At 43.3% G+C, this 17,027-nt stretch overlaps 1 protein-coding gene across 4 annotated transcripts in view; it reads left to right on the top strand.

The window, feature by feature from the left end:
• The window catches only part of CACNA2D1 (calcium voltage-gated channel auxiliary subunit alpha2delta 1), a 1,366,870-nt gene that overhangs the window by 1,271,595 nt on the left and 78,248 nt on the right, over window positions 1-17,027 (top strand). For all 4 annotated transcript variants that reach the window (XM_069765154.1, XM_069765155.1, XM_069765153.1 and 1 more), the window contains one exon: window positions 5,935-6,021. In XM_069765154.1, the coding sequence (XP_069621255.1) occupies window positions 5,935-6,021 (87 nt within the window). The remainder of the gene's footprint in view (window positions 1-5,934; window positions 6,022-17,027) is intronic.

Here is a 17,027-nt window from a genome sequence, read left to right as displayed (position 1 = left end):
TCCTTTAAAATGTCGCATATTAATGTTCATCTGTGAAAAAAGAAAATTAAGCAGATTTTGTTTTCCAGTGTCGTACCAGAGCAGACTTGTGATATATAGAATCCTCAAAAATGGTCTTTTTTGTTGCCTTTTACCATTTTGAGTGTTTTTAGAACAAAAAGTTGCATTATCCTTTGAAATGTTATATCTTTGTCTTCAACTGAGAAAAAATTAAATTAACCCTTTCACCCCGAAGCCTGTTTTCAATTTCCAGACCAGGCCATTTTTTTCAATTCTGACCACTGTCAATTTAGGAGGTCATAACTCTGATATGCTTACACGGATCCTGGTGATTCTGTTTTCTCCTGACATATTGTACTTTATGATAGTGGTAACATTTATTCGATATGACTTGTGTTTATTTGTGAAAAAATGGAAATTTGGCAAAAAAAATTTAAAATTTCGCAATTTTCAAACTTTTAGCTTTTATGCCCTTAAATTAGAGAGTCATATCATAGAAAATAGTTAATAAATAACTTACGTTACCCACATGTCTGCTTTACATTAGCACAATTTTGGAAACATAATTTTTTTTGTTAGGAAGTTATAAGAGTTAACATTTAACCAGCGATTTCTCATTTTTACATAAAAATTTGCAAAACCATTTTTTTTAGGGACCACCTCACACTTTGACTTTGAGGGGCCTATATGACAGAAAATGCCCAAAAGTGACACAATTCTAAAAACTCAATACCTCAAGGTATTCAAAACCACATTCAAGAAGTTTATTAACCCTCCAGGTGCTTCACAGGAATTTTTGGAATGTTTAAAAAAAATTGAACATTTAACTTTTTTCCACAAAATTTTTACTTCAGATCCAATTTGTTTTATTTTACCAAGGGTAACATGAGAAATTGGACCCCAAAAGTTGTTGTACAATTTGTCCTGAGTATACGATACCCCATATGTGGGGGTAAACCACTATTTGGCACATGGCAGACCTCGGAAGAGAAGGAGTGCCATTTCACTTTTCAATACAACATTTGCTGAAATTGAGATCGGACATCATGTTGCATTTGGAGAGCCTCTGATGTGTCTAAATAGTGGAAGCCCCCCACAAGTGCCACCATTTTAGAAAGTAGACCACCTAAGGAACTTATCTAGATATGTGGTGAGCACTTTGAACCCCCAATTGTTTCACTAAAGTTTATAATGTAGAGCCGTGAAAAATAAAAAATATTTTTTTTTCACAAAATGATTTTTAGCTCACAATTTTTTATTTTCCCAAAGGTAACAGGAGAAATTGTACCCCAAAAGTTGTTGTCCAATTTGTCCTGAGTACGCCGCTGATATGCCATATGTGAGGGGAACCACTGTTTGGGCGCATGGCAGAGCTCAGAAGGGGAGGAGCACTGTTTTGGAATGCAGACTTTGATGGAATGGTCTGCATGTGTCACGTTGCGTTTGCAGAGCCCCTGATGTACCTAAACAATAGAAACCCCCCACAAGTGACCCCAAATTGGAAACTAGACACCCCAAGGAACTTATCTAGATGTGTCATGAGAGCTTTAAACCCTCAAGTGTTTCACTAAAGTTTATAATGCAGAGCTGTGAAAATAAAATAAAAAAAATTCCACAAAAATGATTTTTAGCCCCCAATTTTTATTTTCACAAGGGTAACAGTAGAAATTGGACTGCAAAAGTTGTCCAATTAGTCCTGAGTATGCTGATACTCCATATGGGGGGGTAAACCACTGTATGGGCACACGGCAGAGCTTGGAAGGGAAGGAGCACCGTTTTACTTTTTTAATGCAGAATTGGCTGGAATTGAGATCAGACGCCATGTCGCGTTTGGAGAGCCCCTGATGTGCCTAAACAGTGGAAACCCTCAATTCTAACTCCAACCCAAATTCCAGCACTCCCTAACCCTAATCCCAACCATAACCCTAACCACACCCCTAACCTGAACACACCCCTAACCCTAATCCCAACCCTAACCATAACCCTGACCACACCCCAAACCCCAACACACCATTAACTCCAACACACCCTTAACCCTAATCCCAACCCTAATACCAACCCTAATCATAACCCTAACCACACCCCAAACTGACACACCCCTAACCTTAATCCCAACCCTAATCCCAACCCTAACCCCAAACGTAAACATAATCCAACGCTTTTTATTGCAAAAAATAGTCTTTGCACCACCACATTTTGAGCGCTATTATTTATCCATATTTTGCCTACAGAGTCATGTTAGGTCTTGTTTTTTGCGGGGCGAGTTGATGTTTGTATTGGTACCATTTTCGGGCACGTCATTTTTTGATTGCTTTTTATTCTGATTTTTGGGAGGCAGAATGAACAAAAACCAGCAATTCCTGAATTTCTTTTAGGGTGGGAGTTTATACCATTCCGCGTGTGGTAAAATTGATATGGCAGTTTTATTCTTCGGGTCAGTACGATTACAGTGATACCTCATTTATATAATTTTTTTATGTTTTGGCGCTTTTATACAATAAAAACTTTTATATAAAAATTAATTGTTTTTGCATCGCTTTATTCTGAGAGCTATAACTTTTTTAATATTCTGCTGATGAAGCTATATGGCAGCTTTTTTTTGTGGGACAAGACGACATTTTCAGCTGTACCATGTTTATTTATATCTGTCTTTTTCATCGCATCTTATTGTACTTTTTGTTCGGCAGTATGATGATAAAGCATTGTTTTTTGCCTTGTTTTTTTTTTAATGTGTTCACTGAAGGATTTAAGCAGTGCAATAGTTTCATAGAGCGGGTCGTTATGGACGTGGCGATACCAATAATGTGTACTTTTATAGTTTTTTTTTATATACATAAATAAATGGCTTTATCGGAAAAAACATTTTTTCTTTATTTGGGGATTTTTAAATTTTTTTATTTTTTATACATTGTATTTTTTTTTACTTTATAACATTGTCCCAGGTTGGGACAGTACTATATAAAGTCAGATCGCTGATCTAACACCTTGCATAGCACTGTGTCAGATGAGCGATCTGACAGGCAGTGCAGGAGGCTTGTGGGCGCCTGCTCTCAGCAACCTCAGTGAAGAATCCAGAAGGACCCCATGGAGACCACCGGAACAACGCGATAGCATCGCGTTGTTCCAGTGGGAGAGCGCAGGGAGCCCCCTCCCTGCGCGATTGTTCTTTGTGCCGCTGTCACTACTGACAGCGACATCTGAGGGGTTAAATGCCCATGATCGGCTCTAGCACCGATCATGGGCATTGCTGTGGGGTGTCAGCTGTCACATACAGCTGACACTCGCACACGATCACCGCAGTGCTCACCGCGAGATCGCGCGATCGTGCCGCCGTACTAGTAATGCTGTTTGCGGGAACATAGTTCCCGCAGAGCAGTACTAGTATGGCGCATGTCAGGAAGGGGTAAAAGAGATTTTTTTACTATGTTGTGGTACTGGAGCACACTTACATAACCATTGTGTGACGTTTGGAAAATCACCAATGATGAATTAAGCTAATTTATCTTGATAAGGTAAATTATGTTCACATTGTCAAAAAAAAACTGGTGAAACCAAATAGAGTTAACTTAAAAGGCACAAATTGAATATTGAAAGCACAAATATAAAAATCATTATAAGAAGCATATTTACTCCTGAAATAGAGCACCAAGACAATGAAGAATTGGGGTCTATCCTAGTCAGGTGTCTAGGCCATACTGTCCAACAATATAGGTTAAACACTGCACTCAACAAAACTCCAACATGGATTGGACACTTCCATGGATTGCAAGGCTGGAGCAATGCCTTGAAAAATCCAGATGCAAATATAACAGCACAATAATTCAAATAGATAATATAAAACCAGTTAAATACCATATCTGTAGTCCGGATATGTTCATGTTAAGGTCACTTGTGCACATTGAGTATTTGGTGAGCTTTTAACCTCAGTATTTGTAAGCCAAAACCAGGAATGGGTGATAAATACAGAAGTGGTGACGTGTTTCTATTATATTTTTCCTCCTATGGTTCCACTCATGATTTTGGCTTATAAATACAAATACTGAGGTAGAAAACTCACCAAATACTCAATATGTGCATGTGGCCTATGGCTATGTTCTCACGATGATCTTGGTGAGTTCTTGATGTTGCAGAATTTCTCCAACAATTTTTTAAAAATATTCAGAGTCAAAATCTCACCAAAACTCATTGTGGGAATGTCGCCTAAAGCTTCTCTGAAGACACACTGATAGCTTCATTGGTATCCCATGAAATTGAATCTAGTTTTTATGCTTTTGAGATAGGGAATTTAGAACTTAAGTTTGTATAGACATGTAGAAACGACATATTTTCTTGGTTAGAAAGAAAAAAGGAGGTGCAGCACAATGAAAACCTTTACTGGCCCTCTCTAGTAACTTTCATTTTCGCAGCTCCAACTTGTTCCCTCTAAAAAATCCCAGCTTTTATCAACTGGTAAATAATTGTCTAACAGGAACCTTCTGCATTTCTGCACACGGCACTATGTGCACCCTCTGGGGTACAAATAATCTGGGTAGACATTACTTAAAGTAAATCTGACAGCAGATACATGTTGCCAAATCCACAGGAAGTATGTATGAGACAGCGGCTGTAAGATCTCAGCTAGGCATGTTTGACTCTGCAACACTGCAGCGTTTTAGAGAAAAACATACTTTGAAGGCCACCAGGGAGATTAGTCGGACAGGTGGGTCCGAGGCAGCTTCTCCCTGCCCGTTGCCATTCATTGAAAGGTTTCTGCCTACATGCTCTTAGCAGCTTTTAAAGTATGTTTTTTTTTCTGAAACATAACAGTGTTTCAGAGTCAAATATACCTGGCTGAGATCAAATGGCCAGTGTCCTATACAAGCTGCCCGTGGATAGGGCAGCATGTATCAGCTGTCAGGTTCACTTTAACATAAACACTAATGGTACTTCTTTAGCACAGCAGCATTGTATCAATGATACACTGCTAAAATAGCTTGAGAGGATCACTCAACAAGCTCCAGACCGCTGCAGCCAATCAGAGGTTCCATATAATTAAAGAAGGTGACATAATCACTTCAATTCAAGCATAGAGCACCAGAGTGGCCTGCAGTGGACAACCTCATTAGAGCGGTATTTCCATCTCCAAGCTCTTTTCCCAATATTTAGTAGGTCTAATAATAATAAAATTAGCAAATACCTCCAATTAGAAATGTAGCATAGTTTTTCTGATTCGCTATGTCTCTTTCCTCATGTGCAGACATTGCAGGACCTTAGGGATCCATGGTTGCGACCACTGATATGGTGACTGTTAGCTAGTTGCTAGTGGTTGTAACCATGGATACATAAGGTCCTGCAATGCCTGCACATGAGGAAAGAGACATAGTGAATCAGAAAAACTATGCTACACTTCTAATTGGAGATATTTGCTAATATTATTACACCTACTATATATTGAGATAGGATCTTGCAGATGGAAATTTCATGGCTGAAACGGGAATAGCTGCTTCTAGGTCTCAACCACTAAGGTATTACAAAAACAACCAGCACAGTTGTACTTCTCTGTGTAAGTCACATAGAAATTAATGGGATACACCAATAGCTTAGCTTGCTTTGCTCTGCTGTTTCCATAACTTCCATTCATTTTTTTAACCCCACCCATAGGGGCTGGGACCTAGATGCAGCTAGTCTCTACTCAGCCATGAAGTGCAAATCGCCCATTAACAGTTTCATTATGTTTGCTTGTTGTTTGAACAGTGTTCAGGTGAAAATTCAACTATTGGTTTCTATTTAGATGAAAGTTTTGTGATTTGTAAAAGAGAGATCATCCAGTTCTGTAGCAAGAGAGCCTTTCTTCCTTTTAATTTTCTGGTTACACATGACATGTCGTACAAAGCCACCTATAAATTGCATTACTGTCATTTCAATCTTAGCGTTGTTTGCCTTTTTTTTCTCTAGAATCTGGGTTTGCTACTTTTGAAAATGGAATAATGGTTAGCAAGGCAGTGGAAATAACCATTGATGGTAAATTGCTCAAGCCAGCAGGTAAGTCATACTACGTGTGTAAAATTAAGATTATACTACACCTAAAATGATAAGCTGAATACATTTGCATGGTGCTGATAAATAAATCTTTATCTGAAGAACAGGTATACTACTATACTGTATGCCTAATCCGTGATCAGCTTTTTTTTAAGGGATGCTATAATCAGAAAATGACCTTTTGTTTAAATAAGATGTTTGTATTACATGTATGTTTAAAAAAAAAACTGTTTTTTTTCTTTCATATCATGATCTTGCAATTTTCACACTGGCCACTAGGGCATTTTTAAACTCATACTTTCTATCCTTTTAGGAAGATTTCAGCAGGTTCCTTATCATCAGAGGCAGGATTATAATGAAAGGTAACACTCCATATACAGCAGATAACACAGAATCCACCAATCACAATAGGTGATGTCACAGCTGACCCTGTTCCTCCTCCCTTCACAATCACCTTTGCACTTGCTCATTAGATGCTTCAATGCAAAAGATGGAGTCAGTTCATTGTGGCTAATGTGAATGTATTGTTGAAATCTAAAAGAATAGCAATTTAGAGTCGCAGTAGAAGTTGTGAACATTGCAAGATTGCAAATGGTTTTTAATAAAGATCATGATATGAAAAAACAATTTCTAACATTTAACAAAAGAAAATACATGTAACATGCAAACTTTATTTAACACTATGTCATATAGTGACAATAGCTTCATTTATAACCCTTTGAAGACCTGTGATGTAGATTTTTGTTTTAAGTCACTTAATTAAAGGGGTTGTCCACTACTTTCAGTTAACCCCCAATGTATCCCCCAGGGTCCCTAATGAATTTCATAAATACCTTCTGTTGCCGTTTTCACCTGTGAGTGGCGCTATGGCGGCGGCTGAGTCTGGGTCACGTGACCCCCAGGCTGCAGCCGCCGCTAACTTCCTTCGACGTCACGTCAATTTCCAGACTCTGGAAATTGACGTGACGTCAGCAGCAGGCGCGACCCAGCCTCCACAGACAACAGTCACTCAAGAGTGACTGGGCTGTGGGCAGGGCTGGGGGCTGCCTGCGTGGCTGTGCTGGGGGCAGGCAGGGCTGTGTTGGGATCTGTTGGCAAGGCTGGGATCTGCTGGCCGGCCGTGCTCATATGCTGAGATGTGTGGCCGGTGCGGTGGTGGCGGCTGGTGCAGTGGTGGTGACGGCGGCCAGTACGGCGGCAGGGGGTGGGGGTCTGTGTGGTGGGTCTGCCAAATGTGCTGGAGTGTGTGGGCGGGGGGTCTGCGGGGCTGTGCGGAGGGGTCTTTGGTGTGTGTGTGTCTCTGTGTGCAGGCATCGTCAGATGGGACTACAAGTCCCATCGGGCTCTGCCTGCTACAGTGACAGCGAGTGACACATTAGCCAATGATGGGACAGTAGTAGTCCCATCATCCGGCTAATGTGTTGAATGTAAAAAAAAATAAAACACATACACACATATACAGTACATACATACATACATACAACATACATTACACACATACAGAACATGCGACATGCACCATGCGACATGCACCATGCAACGACATGCAACATGTGGCGACATGCACCAACATGTGACATGCGCCATGCGATGACATGCTCCATGTGATGACCTGCGACAAAATGGGACATGCACCATGCGACAACATGTGACATGCACCATGCGACGACATGCAACATGCACAATGCACATGCGACATGCAACATGTGGCGACATGAGACATGCACATGCACCATCCATATGCACCGTGCGACAATATGCGACATGCATCATGCAACATGTGGCGACATGCACATGCACCATGCGACATGCACCATGCGACAACATGCAACATGCGGCGATATGCGACGTGCAACATGTGGCGACATGCACATGCACCATGCGACATGCACCATGCGGCAACATGCAACATGGGGCAACATTCATATGTGACATGCACCATGCAGCAACATGCACCATGTGGCAACATGCACTGTTATGACATGGTGGTTAGGAGCACCCGGAATGACCTGATAGTTAAACCTCATACAGGACGAGCTCTGGGATGTGGGAACTCTGCTGACCGCAAGCCCTAATCCTATCACACACACAAGAAATAGCCGTGGAGTGCTCCTGACCAGACCTAGGCGCCTCGTCACAGCCTAAGAACTATCTAGCCCTAGAGAAGGAAAATAAAGCCTACCTTGCCTCAGAGAAATTCCCCAAAGGTAAAGGAAGCCCCCCACATATATTGACTGTGAGTAAAGATGAAAGTCACAAACGCAGAAATGAAACAGGTTTCAGCAAATGGAGGCCAGACTTACTAAATAGACAGAGGATAGGAAAGGTAACTTTGAGATCAGCGCAAAAACCTACAAAAGACCACGCAGAGTGTGCAAAAAAGACCTCCGCACCGACTCACAGTGCGGAGGGACCACTCTGCATCCCAGAGCTTCCAGCTAGCAAGACAAAATCATGATAACCAGCTGGACAAGAAAACAAAGAACAAATAATGACTATCAGGAACTTAGCTTCTGCAGGAGATGGCAGGTCACCAGAGAGATCCAGGAGCGAACTGAGCAAATGCAAAAACATTGACAGCTGGCATGGAGTAACGATCTGAGAGGAGTTAAATAGAGCAGCCAACCAAAGGATAAACCACGTCACCTGTGTAAGGAACCTCAGAAGCCGCAGCTTCACTCATAGCCACCAGAGGGAGCCCTTAGACAGAACTCGCCGAAGTACCATTCACGACCACAGGAGGGAGCTCGACAACAGAATTCACAACAGTACTCCCCCCTTGAGGAGGGGTCACCGAACCCTCACCAGAGCCCCCAGGCCGATCAGGATGAGCCAGATGAAAGGCACGAACAAGATCGGCAGCATGAACATCAGAGGCAAAAACTCAGGAATTATCTTCCTGACCATAACCCTTCCACTTGACCAGGTACTGAAGTTTCCGTCTCGAAACACGAGAATCCAAAATCTTCTCCACCACATACTCCAACTCCCCCTCAACCAACACCGGGGCAGGGGAATCAACGGAGGGAACCATAGGCACCACGTATCTCCGCAACAACGACCTATGGAACACATTATGGATGGCAAAAGAAGCTGGAAGGTCCAAACGAAATGACACAGGATTAAGAACTTCAGAAATCTTATAAGGCCCAATGAAACAAGGCTTAAACTTAGGAGAGGAAACCTTCATAGGAACGTGACGAGATGACAACCAAACCAAATTCCCAACACGAAGTCGGGGACCAACACAACGCCGGCGGTTAGCGAAAAGTTGAGCCTTCTACAGGGACAATGTCAAATTGTCCACCACATGAGTCCAAATCCACTGCAACCTGTCCACCACCGCATCCACACCAGGACAGTCCGAAAGCTCAACCTGCCCTGAAGAGAAACGAGGATGGAAACCAGAATTACAGAAAAAAGGAGAAACTAAAGTAGCCGAGCTGGCCCGATTATTGAGGGCGAACTCAGCCAAAGGCAAGAAGGACACCCAATCATCCTGATCAGCAGAAACAAAGCATCTCAGATATGTCTCCAAAGTCTGATTAGTTCGTTCGGTTTGGCCATTAGTCTGAGGATGGAAAGCCGAAGAAAAAGACAAATCAATGCCCATCTTAGCGCAAAAGGACCGCCAAAACCTCAAAACAAACTGGGAACCTCTGTCCGAGACGATGTTCTCTGGAATGCCATGCAAATGAACCACATGCTGGAAAAACAATGGCACCAAATCAGAGGAGGAAGGCAATTTAGATAAGGGTACCAAATGGACCATCTTAGAGAAGCGATCACAAACCACCCAAATGACCGACATCCTTTGAGAAACAGGGAGATCTGAAATAAAATCCATGGAAATATGTGTCCAGGGCCTCTTCGGGATCGACAAGGGCAAAAGCAACCCACTGGCACGAGAACAGCAGGGCTTAGCCCGAGCACAAGTCCCACAGGACTGCACAAAAGAACGCACATCTCGTGACAAAGAAGGCCACCAAAAGGATCTAGCCACCAAATCTCTGGTACCAAAGATTCCAGGATGACCAGCCAACACTGAACAATGAATCTCAGAGATAACTCTACTAGTCCATCTATCAGGGACAAACAGTTTCTCCGTAGGACAACGGTCAGGTCTATCAGCCTGAAACTTTTGCAGCACACGCCGCAAATCAGGGGAAATGGCAGACAAAATTACCCCTTCTTTAAGAATACCCGCCGGCTCCGGAACACCCGGAGAGTCAGGCACAAAACTCCTTGACAGGGCGTCAGCCTTCACATTCTTAGATCCCGGAAGGTATGAAACCACAAAATCAAAATGGGAGAAAAAGAGCGACCATCGAGACTGTCTAGGATTCAACCGTTTGGCAGACTCAAGATAAGTTAAATTCTTGTGATTCGTCAAGACCACCACGCGATGTTTAGCTCCTTCAAGCCAATGTCGCCACTCCTCGAATGCCCACTTCATGGCCAACAACTCCCGATTGCCCACATCATAATTGCGCTCAGCAGGCGAGAATTTTCTAGAAAAGAAGGCACAGGGTTTCATCACCGAGCCATCAGAACTTCTTTGCGACAAAACAGCCCCTGCTCTAATTTCAGAAGCATCAACCTCAACCTGAAAAGGGAGCGAAACATCTGGCTGGCACAACACAGGGGCAGAAGCAAAACGTCGCTTCAACTCCTGAAAAGCCTCTACAGCCGCAGAGGACCAATTGACCACATCAGCACCTTTCTTGGTCAAATCAGTCAACGGTTTAGCAATACTGGAAAAATTAGCGATGAAGCGACGATAAAAATTAGCAAAGCCCAGGAACTTCTGCAAGCTCTTCACAGATGTCGGCTGAGTCCAATCGTGAATGGCCTGAACTTTAACAGGGTCCATCTCGATAGTAGAAGGGGAAAAAATGAAACCCAAAAATGAAACCTTCTGAACACCAAAGAGACACTTTGACCCCTTCACAAACAAGGAATTCGCACGAAGGACCTGGAACACCATTCTGACCTTCTTCACATGAGACTCCCAATCATCCGAAAAGACCAAAATGTCATCCAAATATACAATCATGAATCTATCCAGGTACTCTCGGAAGATGTCATGCATAAAGGACTGAAACACAGATGGAGCATTAGAAAGCCCGAATGGCATAACCAGGTACTCAAAATGGCCTTCGGGCGTATTAAATGCCATTTTCCATTCATCACCCTGTTTAATTCACACAAGATTATACGCACCACGCAGATCTGTCTTGGTGAACCAACTAGCCCCCTTAATCCGAGCAAATAAATCAGACAGCAGCGGCAAAGGATACTGAAATTTGACTGTGATCTTATTTAGAAGGCGGTAATCAATACAAGGTCTCAAAGAACCATCCTTCTTGGCCACAAAAAAGAACCCTGCTCCCAATGGTGACGACGACGGACGAATATGACCCTTCTCCAAGGATTCCTTTATATAACTCCGCATAGCGGCGTGCTCTGGCACAGATAAATTAAACAGTCGGCCCTTAGGAAACTTACTACCAGGAATCAAATTAATAGCACAGTCGCAATCCCTATGAGGGGGTAGGGCACCGGATTTGGGCTCTTCAAATACATCCCGGTAATCTGATAAAAACTCAGAGACTTCAGAAGGAGTGGAAGGCGAAATAGAAAGCAATGGAACATCACCATGTACCCCCTGACAACCCCAGCTGGACACAGACATAGATTTCCAATCCAACACTGGATTATGGACCTGTAGCCATGGCAACCCCAAAGCGACCACATCATGCAGATTATGCAACACCAAAAAGCGAATATCCTCCTGATGTGCAGGAGCCATGCACATGGTCAATTGAGTCCAGTACTGAGGCTTATTCTTGGCCAAAGGCGTAGCATCAATTCCTCTCAATGGAATAGGATACTGCAAGGGCTCCAAAAAAAAACCACAGCGCCTGGCAAACTCCAGATCCATCAAATTCAGGGCAGCGCCTGAATCCACAAATGCCATTACAGAATAGGACGACAGAGAGCAAATCAGAGTAATGGACAAAAGAAATTTAGACTGTACCGTACCAATGGTGACAGACCTAGCGAACTGCTTAGTGCACTTAGGACAATCGGAGATAGCATGAGTGGATTCACCACAGTAAAAACACAGCCCATTCTGACGTCTGTGTTCTTGCCTTTCAGCTCTGGTGAAAGTCCTATCACACTGCATAGGCTCAGGCCTATGCTCAGAGAAGACCGCCAGATGGTGCACAGCTTTGCGCTCACGCATGCGCCGATCGATCTGAATGGCCAAAGACATAGACTCATTCAGACCAGCAGGCGTGGGAAATCCTACCATGACATCCTTAAGGGCTTCAGAAAGACCCTTTCTGAAAATTGCTGCCAGGGCACATTCATTGCACTGAGTAAGCACAGACCACTTTCTAAACTTCTGACAGTACACCTCCGCTTCATCCTGACCCTGACACAAAGCCAGCAAGATTTTCTCTGCCTGATCCACTGAATTTGGTTCATCATAAAGCAATCCAAGCGCCAGAAAAAACGCATCAACATCACGCAATGCAGGATCTCCTGGCGCAAGGGAAAATGCCCAGTCTTGAGGGTCACCATGCAACAAAGAAATAATGATAATGATTTTTACTTGTTGAGCGGGGTCACCAGAGGAGTGGGGTTTCAAAGCTAGAAACAGTTTACAATTATTTTTGAAATTCAAGAACCTAGATCTATCCCCAGAAAATAAGTCAGGAATAGGAATTCTAGGCTCTAACATAGGATTCTGAACCACAAAATCTTGAATGTTTTGTACCCTTGTAGTGAGATGATCAACACAAGAGGACAGACCTTGAATGTCCATACCTACACCTGTGTCCTGAACCACCCAAAGGTCTAGGGGAAAAGAGAAACAAAACACAGTGCAAAGAAAAAAAAATTGTCTCTGAAGTTCTCTTATCCCTCTATTGAGATGCATTAATACTTTGGGCCAGCTGTACTGTTATGACCTGGTGGTTAGGAGCACCCGGAATAACCTGATAGTTAAACCTCATACAGGATGAGCTCTGGGATGTGGGAACTCTGCTGACCGCAAGCCCTAATCCTATCACACACTAGAAATAGCCGTGGAGCGCTCCTCCTGACCAGACCTAGGCGCCTCGTCACAGCCTAAGAACTATCTAGCCCTAGAGAAGGAAAATAAAGCCTACCTTGCCTCAGAGAAATTCCCCAAAGGTAAAGGAAGCCCCCCACATATATTGACTGTGAGTAAAGATGAAAGTCACAAACGCAGAAATGAAACAGGTTTCAGCAAAGGGAGGCCAGACTTACTAAATAGACAGAGGATAGGAAAGGTAACTTTGCGATCAGCACAAAAACCTACAAAAGACCACGCAGAGTGTGCAAAAAAGACCTCCGCACCGACTCACGGTGCGGAGGGACCACTCTGCATCCCAGAGCTTCCAGCTAGCAAGACAAAATCATGATAACCAGCTGGACAAGAAAACAAAGAACAAATAATGACTATCAGGAACTTAGCTTCTGCAGGAGAAGGCAGGTCACCAGAGAGATACAGGAGCGAACTGAACAAATGCAAAAACATTGACAGCTGGCATGGAGTAACGATCTGAGAGGAGTTAAATAGAGCAGCCAACCAAAGGATAAACCACGTCACCTGTGTAAGGAACCTCAGAAGCCGCAGCTTCACTCATAGCCACCAGAGGGAGCCCATAGACAGAACTCGCCGAAGTACCATTCACGACCACAGGAGGGAGCTCGACAACAGAATTCACAACAATGCACCATGCGACATGCACCATGCGACAACATGCGACATGCAACATGTGGCGACATGTAACATGCACATGCGACATGCACCATGGGACAACATGTGACATGCAACATGTGGTGACATGTGACGTGCGCATGCGACATGCACCATGCACCATGCGACATGTGACATGCAACATGTGGCAACATGCACCATGCGACAACATGCAACATGCGGCAACATGCAACATGTGGTGACATGCAACATGTGACATGCATCATGCGACAACATGCGACATGCAACATGTGGCGGCATGCACCATGCGACATGCACCATGCAACAACATGCGACATGCGACAACATGTGACATTCACCATGCAACATACGACATGCAACATGCCACATACAGTACATACAGTACATACATACAACATACTTACAGACATACAGTACATATAACATAGATTACATGCTCACCATCACAGGAATACAATGATGGAAGGAATCCTTCCACAATGTATTCCCCACAATGTATTCCTACGCCCCTGTCAGAAAATAGTCCCTAATCTCACTTCTGGCACTGCTGTGTGAGAAAGTTCCCATGCAGCTTTTGCCATAAAGTGAGACCAGTGAACTATAGTAACCTCTCAGTGATGCACTGCAGGAGCCATTGTCTCCTGTCAGTGTGTCACTGAGGGTCCTATAGAGCAGTGACATCACCCGATATCACTGTGCTATAGGGGAGATCGCCATGGGATCCTCGTTATTAATTGGACTGCGCCAGACAGGGAGTATACGGTTTATTATTTTACGTTTTTTGCAGGCGCTGAAGTATGGTAAGTATAGTTAAATGAAGAATATTAAAATACTTTTTTCCTAAGGTGTGTGTGTTTTATTAACCCTTTATTAATATTGGATTAATAATGGATAGGCGTCTTATTGACGCCTCTCCGTTATTATCCTGGCTTAATGTCACCTTGCAATAACAAGGTGACATTAACCCCTTATTACCCCATATCCCACCGCTACATGGGAGTGGGAAGAGAGGGGCTAAGTGCCAGAATAGGCGCATCTCACAGATGCACCATTTCTGGGGCAGCTGCAGACTGGTATTTGTAGCTGGGTGGGGCCAATATCCATGGCCCCTCTCTAGGCTATTTATATCAGCCCGCAGCTGTCTGCGTAGCCTTTCTGACTATAAAATATAGGGGGACCCCACGTCATTTTCTTGGGGGTTCCCCCTATTTTAATAGCCAGTAAAAGCTACGCAGACAGCTGTGGGCTGATATTCATAGCCTGGGAGGGGCTATGGGTTTTACCCCCTTCCCAGGCTACAAATATTGGCCCCCGGCCGTTGGTTTTCCCCCTCTGGCGCAGAAAATTGCCCACGCCATTTTTTTTCCATTTTTTTAACTGAAACATGTTGTTCATTAACCTCTTTCTGTCAGCTGATGGAATAGTACGTCAACTGACAGTATCCCCCCGCTTTGAGGTGGGCATCGGTGGTGAGCCCACTTCAAAGCCACAACATGTCAGCTGTTTTCAAGACAGAAAAAATTACATGATCGCTAAACGGCATAGCGAGAAAAATAATCAAAAACCAAAATTGTTTTTTGGTCACCACGACATTGCATTAAAATGCAATAACGGGCGATGAAAAGAACGTATCTGCACAAAAGTGGTATCATTAAAAATGGCAGCTCGGCATGCACAAAATTAGCCCTCACCCGACCCGATATCTCAGAAAATATAGATGCTATGGGTATCGGAAAATGGCGCAATTATTTTATTTATTTGTAGCAAAGTTTGGAATTTTTTTTCACCACTTAGATAAAAAAGAACCTAGACGTGTTTGGTGTCTATGAACTTGTAATCACCTGGAGAATCATAATGACCAGTCAGTTTTAGGCTGTGTGCACACGTTGCAGATTTGGGCGCAGGATTTTCTGCACAAAATCTTAATCTCCTTGCAGAAAACACAACTGCGTTTTTGATGCATTTTTTCATGTTTTTTTTTTTCAAATTTTTTGTGCGGTATTGATGCAGGTTTATCGTGCGGTTTTGATGCAGTTCTTGGTGCTGTTTTTGGTGGATTTTTGTGCGGTTTTGATGCAATTTTTGGTGCAATTTTGATGCGTTTTTGGTGCAGTTTTGATGCAGTTTTTGGTGCAGTTTTGATGCAGTTTTTAGTGCGGTTTTGATGCAGTTTTTGGTGCAGTTTTGATGGTTTTTGGTGCAGTTTTGATGCAGTTTTTGGTGAAGTTTTGATGCAGTTTTTGGTGCAGTTTTGATGCAGTTTTTGGTGCAGTTTTGATGCAGCTTTTGGTGCGGTTTTCATGCGTTTTTATGCAGTTTTTTATGCAGTTTTTGCTGCGATATTGGTGCAGTTTTGATGCATTTTTGGTGCATTTTTTGCACGGTTTTGATGCATTTTATTTATTTTTTTGGGGCAGTTTTTGTGTATTTTTGTATGCGTTTTTGAAAGCTAAATAAAGATGTATTATTGAACAAAAAAAAGATTTGTGATGTCATTATTGTCCAACCTCCTCTTTTACATTTGTCCAACCCACAATCAATTACACACAGATAGACAGGTGATAGATGAAATGGATAGACAGATCTACATATAGATAGATCTATAGATGCATACATCTATCTATTCATATATCTATCTATAGATACTGTATATCTGGATAAATACATTGATAGATGTATGGCTACTGTAGGGTGTGTGTCCACTGTCTGGATTACATCCGAATTAGGCTAATTTCACATTAGCGTCGATACGGGCCCGTCGCGGTGCGACGGGCCGACGTACCAACGCATGCTGTGAAATAAAAGCTCAACGGGAGCAGTAAATGCAGTTTTTCAATGCATCCGCTGCCCCATTGTAAGGTCTGGGGAGGAGGGGGCGGAGTTCCAGCCGCGCATGCGCTTTTTTTGTGCCGACGGTCCGCCAAAACACGACGCAATCCATCGCAATGAGTCGCTATTGAAAGTCTATGGAGAAATAACACATCCTGCGGGCAACTTTGCAGGATGCGTTTTGTCTCCAAAACGACGCATTGCGACGGAGGCCAAATGACGCTACTGTGAAAGTAGCCTTAGCTGCAGATTGGATGCTGCGTACTTGTAGTCCCATCGGATAATGCCTGCACACACACCCCAAAAGACCCCCCGCACAGCCCCGCACACACCCAAACAGTCCCACACACACAAGAACAGTCCCGCACAGCCCCGCACACACCTGAACAGTCCCGCACACACC

This window comes from Ranitomeya imitator, chromosome 4 (assembly GCF_032444005.1).
Source record: "Ranitomeya imitator isolate aRanImi1 chromosome 4, aRanImi1.pri, whole genome shotgun sequence".
Classification (NCBI taxonomy): Eukaryota; Metazoa; Chordata; class Amphibia; order Anura; family Dendrobatidae; genus Ranitomeya; species Ranitomeya imitator.
Note: the sequence above shows the minus strand (reverse complement) of the source record. Positions and strands in the feature narration are given on the sequence as shown.